The sequence below is a fragment of the Telmatherina bonti genome (assembly GCF_933228915.1).
Source record: "Telmatherina bonti genome assembly, chromosome: 5".
In the NCBI taxonomy this organism is placed as follows: domain Eukaryota; kingdom Metazoa; phylum Chordata; class Actinopteri; order Atheriniformes; family Telmatherinidae; genus Telmatherina; species Telmatherina bonti.
This window is the reverse complement of record NC_136623.1, coordinates 24,459,724-24,486,873: the sequence shown is the minus strand read 5'-3', so window position 1 is coordinate 24,486,873 and position 27,150 is coordinate 24,459,724. Positions and strand designations below refer to the sequence as shown.

Genomic DNA, 27,150 nt, shown 5'->3' with positions numbered 1-27,150 from the left:
TACTTACCTCCTAATTACCTGAGGAAGAAGTAAGGGTAAACATTTCACATAGTTTTACACAGTATCTCTGCATTTTGGCTTATTTTTTGAAAAATAAATAATAACAGTGTATTCCATCCTGCCATGTTAAGTTAAATCATCCAAGGTTGGATTCAACTTATTTTGGTAACATTATATGGTAACAACCTTAGAATTATTTAATGGTGTTCTTATTATTAGGTGACAATATTTCTGCAATTACACGTGGCTGAAACAATAATTAAAACATTATAAATAATCTAAAACAATTATTCATTAGATTCCCTCTTGATATAATTAAACAAGCAGAAAATTATTGCACACGCGTTTTGCATAAATGCAGGAGCCAAAATAAACTGCCTTCAAAAGCAAAATCAAAAACAGGAAGCAAAAAAAGAATCCGAAAAGATTTATATCAAAGGATGTGACAGCCTTTGATACAGATGACAGATGTGGAGAATATGTGGTGAATATGAATGAACAATGAGATGTCACCTCTTCAGCCTTGGGGCGAATAAATCTGATAAAGACCACCTGAGGTTATTTCAATGATAAACACTATCAAGTTGAGCAAACTGTCCTAACACGGTCTCCCTGAAAATACATGCTGTTTCAGTATGCAACCTCTGCGCCTTTAGAAAGGCACACTGATGCTGTGGTTCCCTGTTTGTCAAGAGGAGCAGCTGGAGGGCTAATTGATGCTACAATTACATGACTATCACAACTCTGCAAAGTGCAGAAGGCAGGACAGAAACATTGTAAACAAACTCCCAAACCCACCAGCTCTCATCAAGTCAGTATGATTCAGCAATCCATAACAGCTTTCATCTGTTTTGCAAATGGGGCATCTTCCTAAAATGTTGAGTCCATCCACGTTGCCGATGAATTGCTGGGCTCAATCACATCCAGACGGACACATTTTTGGAAATGGAGATGGATGACCATTGCTGTGAGGCCTGCTATCCACAATTCCTCTGGCCCTGGCCAAGCTCAGTCACAAGAAAGCCACCACTCCTCTACTTACGATGGTTGCCATAGCAACTAAACATCCTGATTCCTGTTAACTTAAGAGAACTAACAGACAGCAGGGCCTTCTGTCTTGAGAGGACACATCTGTGTGTTTGTTTACTATCATTAACTGAAATACTTTTTTCTTTTATTCATTTTGTTTTGTCAAACGTGCACGAAACCTGAAACACTTTGACCTTTGAGCACTTGTGGATAGAAGACACAGAAAAAAGAAGTGGGAAGAGAGGAGGGGGAACAGCATAAATAGAGTGATGGCAGGCAGAAGAACGAGCAGTGAAGTACTTACTTCCCTGTTAATCCGAATCTACAGGGTCCAAGGTCGAGGAAGTGGGATGGGGAGTAGAAAAGAAGACATACAGGCTAGTTAATGAAAGAAGCTTTAGGAGTTATGGTTAAAGACAGATGGGAGGTCGCTGTGTGTGTAGGTATGTTATTGCAAGACTACACCCCATGTGCTAGTACTTACAAAGTGAGTTTGTGTTTCTTTGTGCCTCATACATGCTGCTAATAGAAAAATCAGGTCTGCATGCTGTTTTAAGATCCTGGCAAGAGCTTTTCAGTTTACTTAGATTTACATGGCGGAAGAGGAGGAAGAGTTTTGACTAATTTTAAAGTAATTAAAAAAATAAATGAGTAATGTAAAAAATGAGTAAAAATGGATATAAACATTGTGCTGTGCAGACTTTCATGTTGGCATTTTATGTTGTGACTGAGATGACGGCTGCCAGTCAAACAGGTTTAGAAAAACCTACATCAAAGATCAGACTCTAAAGGAAAAAAAAATAAAAAGGACTTGCTGGAGACTGTGTGGAGGTATATTTGTTAGCAGAGGTTTAGTCTTTTCTTGCTGCTGTTTTTCTTTCTTGCTCCTCTATTCCTTCTCTCCGCCTCTACAAAATGTCTAGAAGCTCTTATGTATACGCAGGCTTAAGTATGTAGTAATGACACAGAGAGGGAGAAAGTGACCCTTAATAATCTGAGGCTGTTATCACTTCCCAATCATGACATTTTCACCTAATGAATCCGGCTGCAAAGATTTGGGCTAATCAATAAATGACCTCTGGATAAACGTGGAAATATGATCAGTTTGTTGGTTTTTTTAAAATTCCAAGTATCAATTGAGTGAAAACAGCTGGAGTACAGGATTTGATAAAAATAAGAAATAAATAGTGATCTTTAAGAGACAAAATGAAAAACCCACAGTGGGGTTTTTAAATGCTGGTCATTTCTACATTTTTATAAAAGGAGACTCTATAACCTCCATGTAATCAAAAGTAGTAACTTTTTATAATGTGGTCACAGCGTTACGTGTTTGGACCACTAGATGGGAAAATGGTAATAAACATGAGCAGTGGATAGAAGCAATGATGTTAAGCAACTTTTTGTCCATGTCCAAACAGACAAATTTTGCTAAGCAGGCACCATCTATTTGTTCAGTCTGTTCCCCTTTATGAAATTCCTACTTCACCTGCCACTGACTTTGCAAAGATAGCCACAGAAGGATTTCTGTCTTTTTTTCAATACACAGAGGTTCACTTAAGATTTATACAAATATTTGTAAAATTAATAGTTTTTCCTCAATTTCTTTATTTATTTAATCAAACGGATCATTCCTGAAAGTAATCTTTTCATCTATGATGAGTTGACCACTTTAGAAAATGAATTTGCATCAATGATAGTTTTTGAGGTCTAATAAGATTTTAGTATTGGAGAGCAATGCAGAAGCTGCTGTCAGACTGAAATATTACTTTCAATCTGTGTGCTATAGCTTGCAGTGCAGCATGTTTGCTGAGTGCGAATGTTGTGTACTAAACGATGTTGTGTATGATGTTGATGTTGTGTACTAGACCTGAATGTTCAGGTCTGCTACATAATATGTAAAAAAATGGAACTTCAGGCTCATCAGGATTCTTAACTATGTAAGATATTGTTGATATTTCTACACACATTTACCAAGATACACTTTGATACAAGCAAAATATAATTTAGCAAAATAAATGAATTAAAAAAAACAAAAACCTACAAATGACTTGACTTTTCTCTGTGAGCACCTAACGACATGCAAACTTCTCCACTACTTCAAATACACTACGACAAAATAACTAACGTATTTTCATGACCATAAGGCGCACATAAAAGTCTTAGATTTTCTTCAAAATGTGCGGCGTGCCCTATAGTGCAGTGCGCCCTTTGTGTGCGTGTTGTTGTTGTAATCGGACGTAGTAAAGAACACCATGAGAACGTTAAATGGTGAAGCGCGGGCGTTGATCGCACATCAAAGAACAGGTATGTGCGTTATGCAGAACACCTTTTTCTAACAACCCTGAAAATGGCAAAAAGACACGCTTATGAAGCACAGTTTAAACTGAAGGCCATCCACTACGCCAAGCAACATGGAAATCGAGCAGCCGAGAGAGAATTTAAGATTAATGAATCGATGGTTCGCAAGTGGAGGAAGATGGAAAACGAGCTCCGACAGGTAAAGAAGACGCAGCTGAGTTTCCGTGGACATAAGGCAAGGTGGCCCGAGTTGGAGGAAAGACGCTTGGGCTAACGTGTCTGCTGGCACTGTTGTCCGCGCTTTCGCAAAAGCCGGCATCATTTCCGAGGAGCCGCACGGCATGGAAAGTGACTGACAGTGAAGAAAGTGAACCTCGCATGTTTGCTGGAGATTTAGCGCAGCTGTTCAATTCAGAAACAGAGGATGAGGACTTTGATGGGTTTGACTGATGACGATTACCGGTAAAAAAGATGTGAGTACCAAACTCAGTTTTGGCCCCGGTCTATTTTTAAATATGCACACTTGTGTGCTTGTTTTATCCGTGTGTTTTACTATGTGCCTATTGATGATTGATTTATGATTAAAAAATGTTAATACTTTGTAATCAATATTTAAATAAAGCACAACCAAACTCAGTTTTGCTCCCGCTCTATTTTTAAAAAGGCATACTACTATGCTTTTGTGCATTGAGAATGTTAAAGGGGGAAGTGTGGGCGTGGATTGTACCGGTATATAAAACCCGCGCCCTATGGTCAGGTGCGCCTTATGTATGTGTTAAATACAGAAAGGGTGCACATAACTGAGACTGCGCCTTTTAGTACGCTGCGCCTTATGGTCATGAAAATACGGTAAACATTACAGTGGGGACGCAGACAGCTTGCCGTTTTCCTAGCCTTCAGAAAGTCAAATAATGTTTCAGAGGACAGAAAACTTTTCCATTTAACCCTCGGTAAAATTATCACAAGCTGCTGCAGATATGTTGTGCTGAGGCTGAGTAGTTCCAGTTCAGCACGCTGGGTCAGCAACACCACAGACACTGCAGAGGCGACTGAGTGGTGTTTTTCCCGTAATGCCTGCACCTCAGTGCCCTGAACACTAATGGAGACCCTTACAATAACTACACCCTGATGACAGACCAGGTCTTTAATACCCACTCATTGTAACGACCTTTCTAAAAGCACTGCTAGCTTCTCTCAACATAAAAATAAAACCGAGGAAACATTTTGATGATAAAATTTGGCCAAAAGGATAAATCCACACAAAGTCAACACATGTCTGAGCCAATTTTTTTTTTTTACTGAAAAAATAATTGCAGCTACTTTTCAAATGTATCCGTCATAATCTGTGTGACAGAGATGGGATCTTCCAACATCTTATCGACTGCTAACAGAAGTGGGGGTACTATAGCCTGCCTCAACATCTCAGAGTCCCCATGAGACGCACGCAAAATAAATCTTGGGAGATAAAGAAATCGCATCAGATTGCCAGACTTCCCTTGACATAACTCAAATAAATAACAACAACCGAGGAGTGTGACAGATATTTCACAGGGGAACTAAACTACAGCAGTGTGTCTATCTGCAGCAGTGTGTCGTTTTTTTCCTACTTCCAAATCTTGATTAAATGCTTTAAGAAATAACTAACTGTGGTCATGTAAACATGAACGTGTGTTTCCTGAACAAGCCCAGCCCTCGCATGCTTTTATGAATGAAAACACACATGAATGAAACTGTGTGAGACACACTATCAAAACACATACATGTCGTTTGTATGAGAATGTTTCCGGCACTTCATGTGTGCGGTGGTTAAGGCGAACAGCGGAAAGGATCGTCTCCTCCCAGCCCATTCAGAGGTTGAATAACATCAGTCATGTCTATTTAATTACGAGGGATTTACTCTGTAGCACCTCAGAAAGGTTCATCTCCTCTACAGGCATTAAACGCATTTATTCCACTCTCTTTTAATAAAAATGATAGCAGAGGTTGTTGGGGTCACGGATCTGGTGCAGCACCTGGTGCAACAAAGGCATCTGGCAAAACACTGCTGGGAAAGGTGTTTGATTGGATGAAAGCTTCCAGGTAGAAGTGGGGCAGCAGACTGGTGGGCTTACAGGAATGAGAGAGATGGACTGTGGATTTGCAGGGTGTGAGAGAGAGACTCAGCAGATTTGCATCTCGTATGGAGCAGAGACAGCAGAACAGGATTAGACTCACATCAATGTAGTTAGCGTTAATGTAGTCTGAGTTGGGGTCTCCCAGCAGAGGGTGGAGCTTCACTCTGTGGCGATCATCTGATAAAACAAAACAGAAAAAAACAATGAAAACAAGGCTCCCAAAAACTTTCTTTTAATTTACTGTTTTTCCTTAAGCATAGGATTCAGTATTTTATTATTACTTACATCCAAGCAACGTGTCATGCCTCCCTTTGGTTTTGTCCTTCTTCTTTGTGCAGTCCCAGCCATCGAAGAAGCTCTGCAAAGATAGAGACACTTGGTCAGTATGAGATTTTTGGAGCAGGATAATCTCTGTGTGAACCGCTCTGAGATAAACAAAATGACAGTTTCACCACATTTTTCTTTTGGCAGAAAAGGAAAATCATGCATTGTTGTTGGCACTAGTCAGGTTTGCATTCAATAGCAAAGCAAATCTGAAGCAATCTTCTGAAGAACTGCAGAATACAGAACTGGGAAAAGGACAGTTTTTCACACTCTGCATTGAAGCAAAAAACACTAGTGGTACAGAGTTGCTAGATGACGATGCTGCCAGTGATTTTAATTGAGTAGAATTAAAATTTTTCCAGTACAACTTTGTTAGCAGAGGTTGTACAACTTTGTTGTACTGGAAAAAACAAACTTTAAGGAATAAAAGAACGAAAGTGGAGAAAAACGGAGAAAGACCTTCAAGAATTACTTTCATCATTGGGGATACCTGGCATACTTTCCTGAATCTGAGAGGACATCAGTCTATCACGGGAATTTTCTACTTGGACAGCAGGAACCTAATCCGATCTAATCAAATAAGTCATGTCGTTTTAATTTGAAAGTTCAGCAAATCCACAACAAAAACATGTATAAAGCTTTTCCTTAGTGGAATGTTTTTCTAAAGCTTTCTTTTCCCTAATCTTATTAACATGTTGTAAATGCAAATGAAAAAGCAACGAGAGCGAAAACATCAGCAGCGCTATCTGGATTAAATTACAAGCCAGTGCATTTTGAGGAGTTTGGTGCTTTTTTGCATAATATGCTATTTAAAAAAAAAAAAACAGTGCCATGATTCATATGGTCCTCGCACCTTCCCCAGTTAATTTCCTTTATTCTGCTCTGTGTTTAGAAGCTGTTCTAGATGTTTTGGAGCTCGTCTCAAAAGTACTGCTTATATCTTATTTCTCATCACTTTCCTTTCTGCACAGATACTCTTAAAAGGAGCCATAAGTCTCTCAGAGGCCAAATTAAACCAGCAAATCTGCAAGTCAAAACACACATGCTGATATCCATACCACAATACCCTCTGTGGTTTTCAGCCAGTATAGAGGAATTTTGTGAAATTCTGCCCAAGTCTCAATGCGGAGCAGAGGATTACAACGCAGTCCCCCCCTACAGACAGCCAAGAAGCAGTCAAATCCTGCCTGGGATTACACCCTCCTCCTCACTTTTTCTCCTCTTTTCATGCCCTCCCTCTATAGGCCTTTCTTTCTGAATCCCTTATTTTCATTCCCTCTCTTTAGGTCCCTTCATCGCATCTCTCCCTGTCCACCTCTTCCTTTTTGAGTTCCTCCCTTCCTTATATTTCTGACACAAGATCTCTGAGCTCTCTTTGTTTCGCTCCCACCATTCCTCTGCTCAGACCTCAGGAGAGAGAACAGAGAGGCACTGAAGGAGCAAACACAGGAAGGAAAACTGAGCAAGTTGCAGTTTATTGAGGAGAAGAAAAACAACACCAGAGAAGGACTAATCACCTTTCAATGCAGGGATCAGAGAGGTGGGTTGGTTAAGAGGATCATGCAAACTGAGTCAAGGGATATGGGAAAAATTATGACAACTTGTAATAATCACTTAAATTCTTTTTGACTGTAATTTCTTTTCATATTCACTCTGTAAAACTGCCTTGTGTTAACATGCTACTTGTTTCTCCCTCAACCTTTTCAACATGTAAGTGTAAGGATGACAGAAGCACTCCACGTTCAATCAAACGCCGTCCAAATAAAGCTCCAATTGGTCAAACTTAAACTTGAAAAAAGTAGATTAAATTTTCCAGCCATGCTTCGTAACCAAGCCTATTTATTAATATTAACCAAAGAATGCAATGTCAGGTGTGTGTGTGTGTGTATTGAGCACAATAACTCAGCAGCTCCTAGTGAATGTACTGCGAAGGTTTCAGTCATGGTTTACTGAATGTTTGGAATTATGCAGTAAAACTTTGCTGCTGTTAACCATCAAGGTGGACCTGGCATGGTCATTTCCACTCACTGGAACCAATCACAATTTCAAAGAGGCTGTGATTGTGTCTTAATGAAAGACCTTTCTCAATGGAGAAGTTCTTCCTGAAATCAACAAGATCTGATGGAAAGTGAATTCTGATGGGTTGAGATCAAGGTTTGCAAATGGTTTATTGATTTAAACTATGGTTGCTTGTGTGAGTAACTTCATGTTACTGAGTTGTACCCCTTTTGGTTTTGCTTCAACATAAGTCAAACAAAGGACTCTAAACAAAGAACATCAGTTGTGTTTACACCATACAGTAAAGGTCTGCGTCGGCTGCAGAAAGACATTGGGTGGGACTGATGGCGCTAGCAGTCACTGCAGGCTGAACATTCAGGACAGCTCCTTGTTAATGTTAGCCACTTACTAGCTTGTCTGTGTTCAGGTGAATGGTGGCTAATGGCAATCATCTGCATGTCTGGTCTGGTAAGCAGCTGAGCAGTCCAGCACCTGATGCTAGCAAGGAAACTGGCCTGATCACCACTGGCTTCTTTCACCTTTCTTGTTGCCTCAGCTCTCTCCAGTTGGAAGGTGGTAAGGACCTGCTTATTCAGTTTGAGAGATGGCTACAGGCGGCTAATGTCCTCTATCTGGCATTTTCTTATGATTTGTAGCATCTTCACGTTTAATTCCTCACAGTACATGCTATATAGCCATAGAGTCCCACCCAGACAGGACTCGCTCCATGTAAACAAAAACTACCACTTTGAAAATGGTTGTGGTGGATAATGTACTTCTGTCTACAGAAGGGAATCCAGGATCTATGACATGACAGTGTCCGGTTGACTTAAAAACCTCCCATCAGTGTTAAAAAACTCCTTCTGCATAAAAACACCAAAACAAATGCACACCTTTGTTCTTTTTTCTTGCTCTAGATGATGTTTAAGGTGATTGTTGTAATGCTGCACACAAGGCTGAAAACATGAAAAAAGTCTGCAGAGGGGATAAGAAAGCAGCTGCCACCCATTTACAAGCCTCTTCGCAACCAGCAGTCGCATCTTGGTCAGTGTTTTACAGAAAACAGATTTTCCTTCGGGAAATAAAAACTTATGATTACAAGGGAAGTGTAATAAGTTATTTCTCATCATTTTCCTTCCATAATAGTGAGAGACAATCCATCAAAACATATTCCTTACACAAAAAAAACCAAAAAGCAAACAAAGAGGTGCGTATTGATTTTTAGAGTGGAGTGTGTTTTGGCCGTAAGGGACTCTTTAATGAGTCTACAAGCAGAGTTCCAGAGGGAGGGACCATGTACCAGAGACTAAATGTGTTTTCTCTTTTTCATGAATGCTATGAGATGTGGGTGACAGAGACAGACCTCTCCCCAGGGTGTGAGGTCAACGCTCAGCCACACTCATTCCACATGGGAGAGATATTCAGAGATCTGGGTCCGTCACTTGTTTTTCCCTGAATGATATGTCTAGAGATTGAAGACAAAGCAACGGGGGAGATAAGCGATGTTCAGTCAGGGAAATGTGCCTGTACTTAAGTTTCAATAAAGGACTGAACCCCACTGTGCACTGGTGGAAAAAATAACTGCCAAGAAATATTTGGTGTTTTACCTCAAACAAAAATGTGTAGAGTATGTTGAATTCCTGAACAAGGGGAAACAAGGGATCTGATTTAGCTGCTTTTACAATTTGAAGGTGTGAAATGTACAAGTATTTTATATCGGCAACAAATATAATTTAAAGAATAAAGCACACGCTGACCTTATTTAACACGTGTCTGAAGCTGGAATCTTTGTTATGCTTTCTGCAAGAGAGGTCACCTTCCTACATATGCACCGTTGAGTGTTTGTGATAATTTTGGACAGCATAGGAGCTAAATCTTTACATAAGTAGATAATATTTACTGATAGGATAAATTCATTGTTAGTTGAACTATTTTTAAATAATTGTTGTGATAAAACTATTCCATGTGACGAAATCCAAATGGCAGCATGGCAGGTCCACTTACTTTACTGGCAGGTGTGTATACATATTTCAGCTGTTTACTTTGCATCACTCACAATGTATTGTTTTTAATATTGGTACAAGTAAAACAATTTTCTTATCAACAATCCAAGATATGTTGAAATCAATTCACCGAACTATCAGTTAACATTTCCATATTTCATCCCATATTTTTTTTAATCATTTATAAGCATGTCTGTCCATTAACATTACACTTTAGAAATATACAGTATATATATATATATATATATATATATATATGTATATGTGACTTATTAAAATAACGATGAACACTGTACTTTTACTACAACATTACATCATCTTGAACCATCTGCATTTAAGGTTTTTCAGCCTTTTCATTAGTAACTTACACCCACTAATTTGCTCCCTAACCCCAAAGAAAACCACAACATCTATAGGAAGACAACACTATACATGATCTTCCTCCTTACTAATCTCATTACTGCAGCAGATGTCAGAATTCCAGCATCCTGTACCTGGAATTTGCTTAAAAAAAGAGATGTGAGGGGGACAAAGCATGATATTGCCAAATTTTAAACCTATATTATTACATGATGTATTTTTCTCGTTGCCAATTTGATAAACTGAATGACCCGATTGAAGACAGGGGACAACATCAAGAGCAAAATGATTTTTTATAATGTTCGATGTTCTGCTGCTGGACAGAATGTTCCAAGCAACGTTCATGGCACTATTGCTCATAGATTGCACCATTTATTGCAAAGGGAAGTAAATACTAACATTGCTTCTGGAAAAGAGTGTTCTTCTTTGGTTGAAGGGAATTGGAGCCAAAAGCCTTCCCCCCCCCACTTCTGTGCCTTTTCATCTTTCTTCCCATTTCAGACTGTCCCTTCCTCTCTTTACTACAATCTGTTAGCGGCACGCATTTAACCTCATTGCGCTGTTGCAACACAGGTCTTTCCTAGGCCCAAAGAAGGATGATTCATTCATATCCACAGCAATGGTGTCATCCAGATGCTTTTTTAGCCTTGGTAATTAATTTTGGTGGGTGCTAGGGAGGGTGCATGGATGATATCAGATTAATGGCCTCCTTTAGATGAGCCACCCTGGTTAATATGGCTTCCTTTAGTCACCAGTTGTCTACTATCCAGTATTTAGAGTATAATTACTGCACATACCTCGTACCGCTGATAAATAGTAGATAACAACACAGATTTAGTTTTTGGGAAGTGAATTTTTCACTTCTCAATAGTGAATCTACCTCACAAATGAACAATCTCAAGGCTCATCTGTATCTTTAAGCTAGAACCGGCAGCGCTGACAATTTGCCGATTAAGATTCATGATTATTAACATTCATGCAGTGGGGGCATCAGGGTGGAACATGTCCAGGTAGTGAAACCCCTGGAAACCCACCAGGAAATAAAATATTCTGTGATGATTAATAGAATATTATTTGCAACCTTGAGATTGAAGAAAAAAATGAATATGCTAGTGAGTGTCAGTTCTTTCCATCTCATCTTTTTCACTCTCAGCATAAAACTTAAACCAAAACCTGCTGTCACAACGCATCACAACACAGTCGCTATGTGATGTACATATATAAAGAGATAGCAGAGTATGAAAAATGTATCAGTCTGTTTTTTAAATTTTACTGAACTCTCCAGCATTGCATGCACATCGGGGACAGTGCCACTGGACTGGCAGACTGGGGTGGTGGTTTCAGCTTTTTAAGAAGGGGGCCGGAGGGTGTGTTCCAATTGCAGGGGAATCACACTTCTCAGCCTCCCTGGTAAGGTTTATTCAGGGGTCCTGGAGAGGAGGGTCCGTTGGATAGTCGATTCTCGGATTGAGGAGGAGCAGTGCGGTTTTCGTCCTAGTCGCAGAACAGTGGACCAGCTCTTTACTCTCTTTGGGGTCCTGGAGGGGGCATTGGAGTTTGCCCAACCAGTCTAAATGTGCTTTGTGGACCTGGAAAAGGCATTTGACAGTGTCCCCCGCGGGCTTCTGTGGGGGGGTGCTCCGGGAGTATGGGGTACTGGACCCCCATGTACGAGCTGTTCGGTCCCTGTACGACAGGTGTCAGAGCCTGGTCTGCACTGCCAGCAGTAAGTCTAATTTGTTTCCGGTGAGGGTTGGACTCCGCCACGGCTGCCTTTTATAACTGATTCTGTTCATAACTTTTATGGACAGAATTTCTAGGCGCAGCCGAGGTGTTGAGGGGATCGGGTTTGGTGGCCTCAGGATTGTGACTCTGCTTTTTGCGGATGACATGGTCCTGTTGGCTTCATCTGGCCATGGTCTTCAGCTCTTGTTTGAGGATTTGCAGCAGAGTGTGACGCGGCTGGGATGAGAATCAGCACCTCCTCAGCCTGAATAGGGTGGATTGCCCTCAACAGGTTGGGAGTGAGGTCCTGCCTCAAGTGGAGGAGTCTAAATATCCTGGGGTCTTGTTCATGAGTGAGGAAAGGATGGAGCGTGAGATCAACAGACGGATCGGTGAGGCGTCTGTAGTAATGCGGACTCTGCGCCGGTCTGTTGTGGTGAAGAAGGAGCTGAGCCAAAAGGCAAAGCTCTCGATTTACCAGTTGATCTATGTTCCTACCCTCACCTATGGTCATGAGCTGTGGGTCGTGACCAAAAGACCGAGATCTCGTATACAGGCAGCTGAAATGAGTTTCTGCAGGGTGGCCGGGCTCTCCCATAGAGATAGGGTGAGGAGCTTGGTGTTCCGGTAGGGGCTCAGAGTAGAGCCGCTGCTCCTCCGCATCGAGAGGAACCGGTTGAGGTGGCTCGGGCATCTGGTCAGGATGCCTCCTGGACACCTCCCTGGTAAGGTGTTCCAGGCACATCCCTCTGGGAGGAGACCCCGGGGAAGACACAGGACACGCTGGAGGGATTATATCTCTCAGCTGGCCAGGGAATGACTTGGGATCCCCCCCCCCCCCCCCCCCCCCCCACCCCCCCCCACACCACAGAGTTGGCAAATGTGGCTGGGAGAGGGAGGTCTGGACTTCCCTGCTTAGGCTGCTGCCCCCACAACCCGATGGATGGATGGATGGACAGTAATTGAGATGCCTCTGAAATTTGTCATTTGCCATCTAACTGTTGTTGGTGATTCTACTTGCTAATATAGATTTATCTTAAATATTTTACATATTTTACAACAACTATATGGGCTGAATTTCTTTCTTTGATGTGTAATATATAAAGAAATGTACGGAAGCGTAGCGCTGTCATCCTCATAAAAAAAAGTTTGGGCCTTATTATGTTATAACGTCAGTTTTATTGTTAAAAACGTCAAACGTATCACGTTATAACATGATGGTTTATTGTAAAAACATGAAACTATCACGTCATAACGTGATAAGTTTATTGTAAAAACGTGAAACATATGTATCTGAAACCGTGAACTTGGTAATTTTCGACTTTAGATGAAGAAATTGTGTGCAGGGTGGATAGGAGATCACAAATGGCTCATTTACAGGACTTGATAGAGTTTTTCTTCATACTTGGGTTGAGACATTGTGAAATTATGGTGCTTTGGAACACTTTCGATCCATTATAATAAATATGCGTAGTTTAAGGACAGTTTTAAAAGGCATGGGTCTGTACAGAAGGAAAAATGAGTCCAATCCCCATGACGTGGCATAATTTCTAATTGAAACTTGAGCGGCACGAGAATCGCTATAAATGCAAACATCATCGGTGCATCCAAGTGCCATCTATCCATCCCTCCTCTACCGCTTATTGGGGTTCTGATCGCGGGGGCAGCAGCCTAGGCAGGGAAGCCCCCCTCCCCAGCCACATTCGCCAACTCTGCGGGGGGTCCCAAGGTGCTCCAGGGCCAGCTGAGAGATGCAATCCCTCCAGCGTTCAAGTGGTTATACGTTTTTACAATAAAAGATATCACGTTATAACGTGATATGTTTCACGTTTTTACAATAAACCATCACATTATAACGTGATACGTTTCACGTTTTTACAATAAACTATCACGTTATAACGTAACAATGCCTAAACTTTTTTTTTTTATGAGGATGACAGCTCTACGCTTCCATAGAAATGTCTGTTATTTCTTTGTTGTAACACTTTCTTATGCCAATAAATAGCATTAGAAAAGTTTTTTTTCTTTTTTTTAAATGGAAAATGTAGTAGTGACATATGAGTATGTAGGCTGCACTCATAAAAAACATCCCAAATCTTCTCTGCTGATGTCAAACAGTTTATTCTGCTTTTGGTACCCCAGGTGCTAACATTTAAGAGCCTGTTTGGCACCTGATGGCAGCACCTGTACGCATGGATCCTGCTACAATGGTTAATTATGATCTGACTACATCAAAGTAGGATGAATGCTACCCTTGTATTCATCACTGTACTGGAAAATGGATTTTAATTTTATCAATAGGGAGCACAAAGATTTGTGGCGTGCATTATCATATATGGGCTGATCTAGGCCATTGTGCCAGAGCTGCTCCAGGTAGTCTCTGTTTCTCATCTGAATGGATTTTAGCCTTTTATTTTTTGTGTGTGGATTTTAGTTATTTTTCATGTTTTTAAGTCTTGTTAGTTTTTCTAGTGTTAATTTTGATGTCTTTAAGTCTTAAGTGTTTTCTGCCGTTTAATCTCCTGCAGTGTTATTATACCTTTCTAATTCCTTTAGACTTTAAATGCAGTTTCAGGGTGCAGCTTGTGCCAGACTGACAAACAACCAAATTTAGTGACTTGCAACAAATGCTGCTTGAACAATGAGAGGCCATCCCACAGCAGTGTGATCATGTTGGTGATCGGCATGAGGAGGAGGAGTTGTCAGGTTGTTGTGCCTGAGTCTGTACTCATTACTGAAGCCTTTGTGCGTACATGCATTGGCATACATTTTCATGTAGCACAGAGGTACAACCCGTTGCTAACAGACATCCTGTGGGTCGGACATGACAAATAAATATGTACTTTACTCTGTTTCCCTTCCTAGTACATATATGTTATACACCACTGGAGAGCTAAAAGCACTTAGATTTGAATGACTTATTTATTCAACCATTCCACACTACAATCATACCAGCTGGTTCAGTAAACACTTATTTATGACCAGTCACACAAGGAATCTATCCTAGAAGCCACATTGTACTCAAGTAGTAGATGTTATCTATCCTTCCATTTTCCTAACTGGTTAGTCCAGTTCAGGGTCACAAGAAGCTGCAGCCGATACCAGCAATCATTAAGTCCTGGACAGGACGCCAGTTTATCATCACCCTATTGCCTTATTTATTGATGATGGAAGAGTCCAATCACAGCTCAAAGCCTTCTCCAGTACGGCCTTAAGACTCTCAACTGGATCCAGGCCTGGACTCTGTGGTGGCCAAACTATTTGTGAACATTATGTCTCATGCTCCCTGAATTACTCTTACACACTTTGAGCTTGATGAATCCTGGTATTGTCATCTTGGAAAATACCTGTGCCATCAGGGAAATAAAGATCCATCGACGGAATAATCTGGTCATTCAGTACAATCAGGTAGTCAGCTGACCTCAGTCTTTGGAAACATAATGTTACCTTTTAGGTTCAAAATTGTACTAAATTAAAATCTACACATAAAAAAAGAAAAGATAATCAAAATACCACCCCAAGAAATTGGGCATCAAATGTAATCCTACCTCAGAAACAGAGTAATGGCTCTGTCTCACAAGAGTGGAGCAGCTCTCTCTTACCTCATATTCCTGTTTAAAGCCATAGCCCTCGGCAGTCTTCATCTGGTTGATGTGCTGGAGGAGGTCGGCCACTCGGACAGCAGGGTGGAGTTGACCTGTGTGGTAAGGGGAGCCCTTACGTCCGCACTGATGCCTCGGGGAACTTCCTAGCAGGCTGCTGGCCTCATTTACTGAACTGCGAGCATCACCTGAACCACAAACAGGCAGATATAGTGAGAATGCACAGCTCCAATATTTAAAAGCGAGGCAGGCTACAATAAAAGATTCCCCGTATTTTCAGATTTTGTGCATCTACTGCAGTCAGTGACCAGCAAGCAGTAAGTCATACTCATGTTTCAGACAGGATGGAAACTGTTTGGCTTTTTTTTATTTTTTATTTAAACATGATGGAGCCAGAGAGGAAAGTGACTGTTGTGGCAACGTTGTGTATATTGGTCTGTACAGAGTAGGGATCACCAACTCCAAACCTCTTGAGCCAGTGTCCTGCAGGGTTTAGATGTTTTCATGCTGCAACTTACATGATTCAAATTAAATGGTTCTCCAACATCTTACAGTCAAGTTCTGCACAAACCTCTTGAAACGATTGTTTGAGTCAAGCGCGTTGCAGCAGGGAAACATCTAAAACCTGCCGCACACTGGCCCAAGAGGTTTGGAGTAGGTGATCCCTGATATCGAGTTAGTGAACGGCAGTAAAGCTGTCTTACTTCGTGTACCACACGTGTGTGCATCCATGAAGGAAAGAGCCATTCTCTCATCCTCTTGCAGGGTGCTCTGGTCTGTGAAACTGCGCTCCATGGAGCCCATATGGCTCTTCTCCTGCCGGTAGGTGATGGGTGTCTTATTCATGTTCACTGGTTTCCTGCTTAAGGAAGACAATGGAAATACAATTAACAAAAAGAAATACTGTATCAGAAAAGCTGATGTAAAGAAGGTGAAAAAATTGTTCTACAACACAATATTATTAAGGTTAAGTCTGAAGAAAGCAAAGAGGTCATAAATTATAGATATTTTTTGAAAAGAAAAGAACTGTATTGTTTTTTCTTTTCAACTCATGACTGACAGCCAGAGCACAAGCATGTAAATGATGGCTCACAAAACAATGCAAAAGCAAAGAGGTGGAGTCACTTACGGATAGTAAGAGTAGTAGTCCCTTCTGGCAAGAGGGCAGGAGAAGGAGGAAAAAAATAAATCAAGAGAAAGAAGAGGTGTAAGATGAAAGCAATGTCAGCCGAGGGCAGAGTGCATTGATTACAGTGAAAATGGGAAGCGCCCTTTCATGAGTCCAGCTGCGCAGATGGCCATATGACACATGCAAGTGTATCGAGCAGCTGCTGACAGACCAAACACACAGTGAGGCAGTATGTGTGTGTGTGTTTCAACTGAATGTGCCTCAGTCTCACACTTCAAGGAATGGAGCATGTGGCTTCAGTCACTTTATATCTAGTATTTAATTCTCCTAGTCAAAAACACACAATGGCTTAAGGGAGAGAGCTGACTTCAACAATCAACATGTCTCAAGGTTACCCCAAATGCTTCGTCAGCTATTTAAATAATGGTTCCTCGAGCTTTGTCAAACTTACAGATTTCAGTTCACATTTGACGTCTTGTGAGATTTAAGCTGCAGCTATATAAAAACAGAAAAAGAGTGGCACATAATTTTACTGTAGACCTGTGGGATCATTGACTAATAATCTCTAAAAGCACACCTTTTCCCTCCCAATTACCATCTCATTTAAGGGTCAGGCTTCTGCTTGGTGTGTGTAATTAAGTGGCTAATTGAATCGCATCCGCCTTTAATTAAATACTTCACACTCAGATAGGTTTTGCAGATGAGAGTTGTTTGGTCCCTCTGGTGCAACACAAAAGATGGAAAACCATGCAGTGCAGTGGGTGTTGGTCCAGCTTTATGCCTCAACATGCATATTTTTTTTTGAAAGTTCAGCAAGTATAAAAGCTGTTTGCTGAACTATTCCACAATGAAACATAAAAAGAAGAGCAATGCTGGAGATGTAATGTGACTGTATTTAATGAAGCCTGTTTTGTACAAAGCAGTTAAAAGGAGACATTTACCCTTTCTTAATGATGATGATGACGGCGCCCAACAGGAGGATGAGGACCACAAGTCCTCCAGCGCACACGCCAAGAATCAGCCCCATCTCCTCGGAGTGTTGAGACACTTCCAGAGCCTTGCGGTGATCTTTGCAGGCCGCTGGAGACGGGAGTATAACGCATAGTCATATTCAAAGAATAGAAATATAAAGAAGCAAAGAAAATACTTCAAAGAAAGATAAATTGTCTCTGGGTGTATGTGGATATGCATACATGTATGTATGCATATCTGTGATTTACATGTATGTACTTATTCATTTCTTTAATGTACTGGGGTTTTTTTCTAAAAAAAAAAGTGCTTTTGTTTCTTGTCTACTCTTGGAAATTGTCATAGGATTAGAGCAACAACAGTAAGGAAGATTAATTAAGATTGTAAAGCGGGTGGGAGTAAATACATTTTTTACTTCATGCAGCTACTTTACAGACTCTAAAGTGACTGTTCAATATGTAACACAATTGGATATTTTCTTTTGTTTGAATAAATAAATAAATAAATAAATAAAAAGATAGAACTAGGATAACCAAATCCGCAGCTTTGGAAAAATTGTAATTCACACACACAACATTTAACTCCACCGACATAGACTTTTACAAGCTGTATCAATACATCTTGCTGTGGATTCCCAATGAACTGTTATAAAAGAATCTTTAAAATAGCTTTAAAAAGAGAAAGACCAAAAGGTTAAAGCGTCGAGCACAGCACGCTAAACTTATACATGCAAAAACCTTCCAATCCAGAGATGAATAACTGAAATCTGTGTGGCATGAAATACCTGGCTGGGTTCGCTGGTTCTTTAAAGTCTCCTGTATAAAGCCTATTATTACATTTATTGCCGTTATTGGTGGTAGTCTGGACAGTTTTCTTTAACTAAAGCGGGGAAGGCAGTTTCTTTTAACTTGGCGTACAAATGGATCAGAGTAAAGCTTGGAACTCACTTGCTCAGATGAATTTATCAGGTACAAAAGAATTGTAGTTCTATTATTTCTTCACGTCTTTGTTGAACTAAAGATTTTACAAGGACACTGCAATAATAATTAGAACTATACATGTCATATGGTGTGACATAAACTAAACCTCTGAGTCACTTTTTTTTTTTCCTCTTTTTTTTTTTTTTTAATCAATAATGAATAAAAAATATCATGTGTCAGCCCGAGGGTATAATCTCAAGGTGCCCTGGTGTCTGTTAGGCACTGGAAAGGTCATTATCATAACAGCACTTTATTCATTTCTCAGGCGTAAAGCTTCATACTTATGTAAATGGTGCTGAGCAGCGGGCCTGTCTACGTCTTGTTATAGGGACCCACTGATCTTTTTTTTTCTCTCTGTGTCAGCCTGTTCTCCAGGCCTTGACAGCCCTGAAACCAGCCCCTCTGAGCTCAGTGGAACAGTGGAACAGCACAAACTATCTGGAGAGCGGGAGAAAGTCAGAGCACGCCTGGGGATAGAGCTCTATCTTACAGTCTGCTGGGGGAAGAAATCAGATCTAGGACAGGGAAAATGAAAACAGAGCCATGTTGTAGCCCAACTATCTGCAGCCATGGGCACTTTATAGCTGCTTTTGAACCCTCATTCCAAATAAAGATAAAAGTAGCACAATATCATTTCATTATTTGGCAGGGCTTTTTAATAAGCGATGAGTGTCTGGCATGCTGGAGAAAATGGCCTCATATCAGAATGGAAAAGTTCCTTCAGAACCTGCTGTTGACATTGCTTTTGTACTGCTAAGTTGTTCCAGAAATCTCTGTGTCCCATTTATGGACACTGCATCAGACCAGTATACTGTCATCTTTAGCACTGGGAAGGTGGTGATAGAAGTTTTTGACAGGGAACCAAAAAATGTTTTACTGGTTTCTATTTACACACATGAATACACTTCAATCTGCGGGTGTCCCTGTGTCTGTGAGTTACAGCCCATCAGAACGTACATACACACACACAAACACACATACATACATATATTATATATCTGTAAAATATACTTAATATACTTATGTTAAGTATACCTAACTGAAGCTAAATGACAACACACACATACACACACAATCCCTTTACAGACCCTCTCTCTCTCTCTCTCATGCCACTTCTGATAACCTCACCTTTGTTTAGAACAAACATAAATAAATATCCTGCACGGCTCCAGCACTGTTTCCATCTTATTTAGTTAAAAGGTTGCTGCTTTTAGAATTAACACAGCGGTGGGCAGCTCTGGCCCTCGAGGGCCACAGTCCTGCAAGTGTTGGTAGTTTCACTGCTGCAACACACCTGATACACATCAAACTTAGTTATCAGGCTTGTGCTGAGCTTGACCTCAAACTCTGCACAGATCTGTTAACTACCCACTGATTTGAGTCAGATGTGTTGCAGCAGGGAAACTACCAACACTTGCAGGAACGTGGCCTTTTCACCCCTGACTGCTGGAAGCTGGAAGGTTTGCACTGCAAAAGGAAGTGTTGGTGAGTGCTGACGCAAAGTGACCCAATGTAACAATGTTCAGAAGCAAGAACAGCTCGCATGCAGGAATTATTTAAAAAGAGCCTATCCGTACATAACATATATCAGAGGCTATCTGTTGCAGACTGTCTTTAGAGAAGGAGGGCAGCACTCTGGATCATCCGTACAGCACAGCAGGTGGTATTTGAGACGGAATGTGTTTTTCCTTGATTCACTTCGACAGTATTTCAAAGAAATGACCTTAGTCCTGTCAAGAGAAGTATCTTTCAGAGCTTTAAAGCCAATCTGTCCATGCGAAAAACTAATTTTCTGTCCATTTCTGCTTTAGAGCCACAATTTTATTTCTGCATCACCTCCTGAAACTGCAGACCCACGTGCCTTCATCACATGTTAAAAATTAACAAAAGGAATTTGCATCAACCTGTTAACGCGTTGACTTTGATATAATCTATACATACTACTGCGGTCACAAACTCTGTCTTGCAGTTTATTTCATGATGCCACTTGATTCAAAGTTACCTTTGGAGAAGGTTAGTCTATATGGCTATAAATGTTGATGAGAAGGTAAAAATCAATTTCAGCTTTCTGATGTTTTCTGACAGATAAGGCTGTTTTGCCACATTTAGTCTTGAAATTTTCTATTAAGCCAAACATGAACATGAAATAGATTTCCGCATGAATCCATGCACCTGCCAGCTGCCCAATGGTGGAAATTGGCACTTAGAGGAGAAATGGAAGTCTATTGTTGTGTTGAGCCTGCCAGAGGATCCTTAATTAAACTGTCACCTGGAAGTTGAAATGTAATCTCCAGCTTTGTTATCCAAGCCAGAATCATTTGCCTCCACTTTACTTGTGATTGGCTGCTTGATAATAACGGCTCAGGACTGTGATGATACAGAGGCTATGTTAATGGTGGAGGGATCATGGAGATCACAAACAGCCGGAAAAAAAACAACTTTCACTCGTTACAGCTTGAAACTGGAAAAATGCTCTTATTTCCTAGAAATATGCATTAAAGGATTTTTTTCTCCTAGTTTGCATCATCCTTCATGAAGCGATGTGATGTTGGCAGTTTTTACAATGAGCCCCCTTTGGTCCCTTTTTTTCTTATGTTAATGTTATCTTCTTGCCCCACCATTGAACATGTTTTTAATTCTTTCACAGTGTATTGTGTCAAAAAAACAAGAGAGACCAGTGCAGGCTACAGTCCATAGCTGAGAGAAAGCATAATTAATCAATGCCTGACTGGGTTGTGTGGGGCAGATGGAGTGAGAACTGAGCCTTGCCTTTTGGCTTTTCGCTTGAGGAAAGCCTCATCTCTGTTACTCACATGTAAAAAGAGGTCTTTGCCAAAGAAATAGACATACCGGTGAACCAGTTTACTTACAAAGCTCTGTTTACTGTTGAAGTGCTGTGATATCTGTAAATACCTAATCGCTCTTATTCGCCATGATCTCACAGAGTGCTGTGGCTCATGAACACCCCTACCATCAGAACCTAAGAGTCAATTTCTCAGCCATTTTCAAATCCCTTTCAATCGAGGTGGCTGAGAGGAGGGTGAAGCAAGGCATTCTCATACTTATAGGCCAAGGTAGTAGCATCTTGAAGTCTTGATATGGAGAACCCTTTTGGTTGCCACTGAGGTCAAAGTCCTCAGATGTATCTGGTGTGCTGCTGATGAGAACAAAGAGACTGCCTTGATATAGTGTGTCCCAGTGTCTGCCCCCAAACAAGCAGGATGAAAGCCTGACCTCTAATCCCTCCCTCCTTGTTGCCCTTTTCTCTGAGGCCCACTGCTAAACAACAAGGAACGTCAGAACATTTCTACACATCCCCACCTTTTGTCCCTAAGAAAGGGGTGAATAGCAGTCCAGCGTGCAGTAAAGCAAACCATACCATCAAACTTATGTTCTTTACACTTTTATATTGTGCCTCTTATAAATTGAGAAAATGCACAATCTTGCAAAGAATTCGATGCCGTCAAGGTCACAGTGTCTGCGAGAGGAGAGATCTTAAAGTTGAATTACCTTTGCGAGCAATGCGAATGCAGTTTATTCGGGATTCCTGAAACACAAAGAAAACACAGGCTTCAAATGGTTGGGGGGGGTTGGGAGGGGTGTTACTTTGAGTTTTTCACAGATGAGATCTGATAAAAGAGAACTGGATGATATGAAATACTGAGCTGAGGCACACAAATATCTCACCTGAAAGATATGATGGCTCATAAAAGCACATGTATGGATGTAAAAGCATTAAGAGTAATCCACATGTAGGTGCGGAAGTGAAGAAAACCTGGGTACAAGTTCCATACTCTCTCAAGGCAAACTTTAGATTGTGTTCATTACAATGGGTAAAAAAGAAAAGAATAAATCACCACTTGGTTAAAAGTCTTATTAACAATATAAGAAAATATCTATTTAAAATCTAAGAGCTGTGCTGAAGTGTGTGGAGAAGGTTTGAGATACTTCCTGAAGGAGAGAAGACAAGATGAAAGCATAATTAAAAGGAGGGTTTCAGACCAGTGCGCCACTATGAAAACGAATTAATTTTATTCAAATTTCGGCTGATGACATCTCAGTGTTATGAAAAAGACCTTTGTCAAATAGCTTTAATGAGATCCAACACTGTAATCCAATTCTATCCTGCCACCCCATGGAGGAGATTTATCATCAAATTAAGATTTACAGATGCCAATTCGGGCATTATAGGACAATTATGCAAATTTGCCTGTTCAGTACAAAAGTACAAATCTTTTTCTAAAACTGGTTGATTTCTGCTTTTCATGACACTGCACTTTCAGCTGACAGACACATAAACACACTCGGTGGTTAAATCCAAAGACACAGGAGCAAACTGGAGAGAAAATGTTGTCTGTCAGTTACGGTGTGTTCAGACCAAAAGCGCTACAAGGTTTTGTCTGGTTCAACTTTAATAAATGTAATGGTTACATCTGTTTTCCAAACAACTACAAAAAAACAAAAAAGCAAGCATAGATACAAAACTATATTCTGAAGCTGTAAGATCAAATATAATGCAAGACTATATTATAAACAACATTACAGCTGAAGAAGAAATATATCTCACTGCTTTAAGACTGTACAAGTAGATTGAGACAAGAAAGTAAGCTGAAAGCTAAAATGAGGAGGTCCTGCAGTTTGGACATGAAGATCTACAGGTGGGACACTTGCCTGATAGTCGTGGGTTTTTGTTCATGTTAGGATTTAGGAATTTAAACCAAGAAGTTTGGCTTTCCACTGAGGACTCATGTGGAGCCTCTATAAGCTGCTGAACATAATGCACAATCTTTCACACTGTTTACACAACACAGCGAGGAAAAAAAGTATTCAGTCTGAGGCCTCTTCTCAGATGAATATCATTCCCGCTAACAGCCAAAAACCTACAACTTTATAATATCCCCCTCAGGGGAATAATAAAGTAGTTTTCATTTCACTTCAACACATTTGGAATGTGAGTGAAAAAGCAAAGGGACATTCTCTGTGAAAGTGTTTTCATTGTGGCACTTTTGTTTCACATATTAGAATATATACCTGATAATCAATTTTCTTTAATGAAAAATGATTAATCTTATTCTTTAAAACTGCACCCAAGTTTCCTTCTGCGGTATGTTTCTAAAAATGCTGATGGGTGACTTTCAGTTCCCATTATATGAAACAATATCTTTTAAAATATAAAATGCTGATTCATCTGAACCGGCCTCCAAAGCATTTGCAATCAGTCATAGATTCAATCATTACAAGCTTTGGCAGATCAAGACTGATACATTTTCAGCTTTACTGTAGAGAACGAACAGGCTGTTGTGATGGATAAGAGTAGATTTGGAGTATGCACATCTAAATCATGGTGCATCGGTTCAGCAGTAGAGTTAATTGGCTGGCTCCAGATTGTGGAAGTGCATCACATGTCTTCCTGTACAGTGCCAGTCATGCCGGAGGGGCTGCTGGTTCCTGGCAGCTCAAAATACAAAACACAAATGCCGACATTCAACACAAGACTCCAGCATACACTCGAGATTTCACAGTGTTTGCGAGTGTATGTACAGTATGTAAAACGGGAGATGTAGGTGGTGATGTTACAGATTACTACATTGTAACGTAACAATCTGACAATCTGTGGCTGCAGTCTGTTGAGTGATTTTTTTTTTTAGATGGATCAATCAGAGCAATTAAATACACTTGACAGGAGCTTCCCAGATAATAACTCGGGTAAAATGCCAAATATCATTAGTCCCGTTTACTGCTCAAAAATGGTCCCACTGCTGGCACTGATGAAAAAGAGACCAGACCACACGAACCTTGAATTAATGAGAAGCAATTAAAAGGAAGTTGACAATTCTGCTCACATTTTAATAAAATGTTCAGCCTGCAAAAACCTGACGTAATTTCCAAATGACGCTTCAAAACACCGTTAATAGGCACAAGCTTTAATCAACATCTGTTTGGTACATGTGCAGCTCTTCTGGTATTTATAAGAGAACTGCAGTGACTACCAGCTACGTTTTCAGTAGAAGATCAGGTTTGTGTTTTGTTTTTGTCTTTTATTCCTGCCATAACAAGTAGACATCATGTAATCTCTTATCTTCTCTTCCGTATATACGCCTGATTGATTTTTTTATTTCAGTGTCATGCACATTATTGTCTTGTAAGCCTTACAAGACAATATACAATATAAATCTAAACAATTCAAAGACGGCTAACAGGAAAGAGAAACAAGTCTCAACTATCCATCAACTTGTACAAAATAGTCAACAAACATACTATTCCAGCATGTGCGTGTGCTGAAAGGCGTTATGCTCACATACTAAATATTATTTCTCTGTTTCGGGGAGGGATATTTATCTCTTTTTGTGAATGTGAACCCAGTGCTAAAATGTCTCACCTGAAGTGCATAATTGCACATGGATCTGCCAAAACACTCCTAGACCATACAAATGGCCAAACATTAACATGTCTTTTGTTTAATTAACACTTCGACGTGGTCACTGTCAGACAACTCTGAAGGGGAAAATGATTAGTCTGAAATGTTAATAGTGCCATTAGCAGGGAAAAGGTGTAATGATGTATGATTGGTGTGATTATTAACAGCCTGATCACCTCTATTTTCTTCTTTTTTTTAATGAATTTTTACCTTTTCTCTTTTACTTTTTTCTGCTGCAATTCCAGTGACATGTCACTTGTTCCCTCTTGTTGTATTGTATTCTTTACCTTCAACATATAACTCAACCTTGTGTAACAATGAAAAAAAAACCTGCACGCAAAGACAGACAAAAGACTTGTTTCTGAAAAACTGACACAAGAAATTATTTTGTGTCTGCTGGAGTTAATTAAATCCATCAAAATGAACTTTTTCAGTCCTGCAGCACCAACGATTCAACACTGAGTGCTACTGTAACTCCAGGCAAAGACAACAGAGTTTGAAAGACTGGGGACAGCATTGCTTTGTGATGTGGCACTGTGCTCCCCTCATTGTGGGTCAAGGATGCTGGCCCCCTGCCAGGCCAAACAAAACGTAATCCCATCCGCTGGTAGAGCCAGGCCTCCCCTATCTAATCCCATTCTTAGCAGCTGTGTGAACTGCTCACACTGCAGTCCCTGCGTGTGTTTCTCCACTGGGTTGGAAAAAGATGCTACTGGTGGGGATGAGCCACCCAGCACTGTCCATGGGATGTTTTCCCACATTCCACAATCGAAAAAAAAAGGTAAAAAGAGCTAACGATGGAGAAAATTCAGACAGACAGACACTGGCGACCCATCTTGTATGGATTTATTCACAGCTGATGCTCAGACAGCTGAGTTGCCCATGACAACGTATCTCAGCTGTAAAACCACAGTGGGAGAATATTAAAGCAGCAGCTTTAAACCTCTGATCATCTGCACCTGTGCCCAATTATCCCTAAGTAATTGCCTCACCGAGGTAGCAGCTCCTCCTGTAATGGAATTTGGAAAGATAATGTGGCATTCCCAAGGTACATCTGCAGGTCTTTGTCTACTCAGGAACACTGACATGGAAAGAAGCAACAACCAAGACGCACAAAGTTGCTGTAATTTGCTTATGAATTCAAATTTGCAAAAGCTCAAGGCTTGGTGTTGGTGATCTATTGCTTGTTATTTTCAAAGATAACCAGCGGATTAGGAGTGCACAGAGGGGACATAAGAAAACCGTGCAGAGAAGGAAGACAGGACTGAACAGGAAGTGGGGTTTTAAACTGTAAGCCGAGTGAAGTGCAATACATTGTTTACTTTGAGTAATTCCAGCTAATCACAGCTTTGCTAGCTGTAAGTAATGCACGCAAGTAATTCCTGTTTTGGAAAGGCTTTGTTTGCATAGAATCAAAGTGGTGAGGTGTAAACATCCGCAGCTCGGTTTTTCATCCAGCAACCTCTTGGCATGAAATACTATTTCAAGGGTTGTGAACTCAGACAATGCCAAATGTCCTACAGCATAAACCAGAGGATTAAAACAGAAGATACAGATTCTCATTACCACTCATCAGTGGCTTATTCTGGATCCTACTGCTTACAGCTTGGAGATGAAGAGTTGCCAGATCTACTGCAGCACTGGCAGGTGTTGAATCACTCACCCCTTTGAAGTTGCTCATAGCCTGGAAGTATACAAGGTAGCTCTTGCGGGGGTCCAAAGGGCTGTTCCAGTAGCCATTGTAAGTGCGATTGTCACCCACTGTGAAAGGACTGGCCTCTGGCAGACTGCTGGGCGGCAGCTCGGCGGTGTAGTAGTGTGGGGTGCCTCGGGCTTGGGCTTCGCTTTGTGACATGGGCAACGGGAAACACTCCTGAAGCCCCAGCTCCCGCTTCACCTTCTTAACAGTCTCCTCTTCAACCACCACCTGGTATGTACTGGACATAGAAAGGAAGCATAACTAATAATAAGCTACTGCTCATATTGAAATGAAGCAGTATGATTTTAGGTTATCTTCTTACCTGACAGGTGCTCCTCTGCCTTGAGCGGGGCGCAGCAGCACAGTAATTGTGTTTTCAGTCTCGCTCAGGGGGGATGGCATGTCTCCGTAATCAAACGTAGGCGCTTTTGACACAAAGATGCCATAACGTTAACTTTTAAGAAATGAGCGTAAATTAAAGACAACACCATTAAATGAACTT

The 27,150-nt window shown here is 40.7% G+C and overlaps 1 protein-coding gene across 2 annotated transcripts in view; it reads right to left on the bottom strand.

The window, feature by feature from the left end:
- Positions 1-27,150, bottom strand: part of ptprub (protein tyrosine phosphatase receptor type Ub) — a 187,884-nt gene that overhangs the window by 24,388 nt on the left and 136,346 nt on the right. Inside the window, exons 11-19 of one of the 2 annotated variants that reach the window (XM_079241398.1) lie at positions 26,971-27,073; positions 26,613-26,886; positions 22,042-22,078; positions 17,524-17,662; positions 16,583-16,606; positions 16,158-16,312; positions 15,454-15,641; positions 5,727-5,799; positions 5,542-5,618 (exon numbers count right to left, since the gene is read on the bottom strand). In XM_079241398.1, the coding sequence (XP_079097524.1) occupies positions 5,542-5,618; positions 5,727-5,799; positions 15,454-15,641; positions 16,158-16,312; positions 16,583-16,606; positions 17,524-17,662; positions 22,042-22,078; positions 26,613-26,886; positions 26,971-27,073 (1,070 nt within the window). Of the gene's footprint in view, positions 1-5,541; positions 5,619-5,726; positions 5,800-15,453; positions 15,642-16,157; positions 16,316-16,582; positions 16,607-17,523; positions 17,663-22,041; positions 22,079-26,612; positions 26,887-26,970; positions 27,074-27,150 lie in introns of both variants that reach the window. The other variant, XM_079241399.1, reaches the window with a different exon arrangement.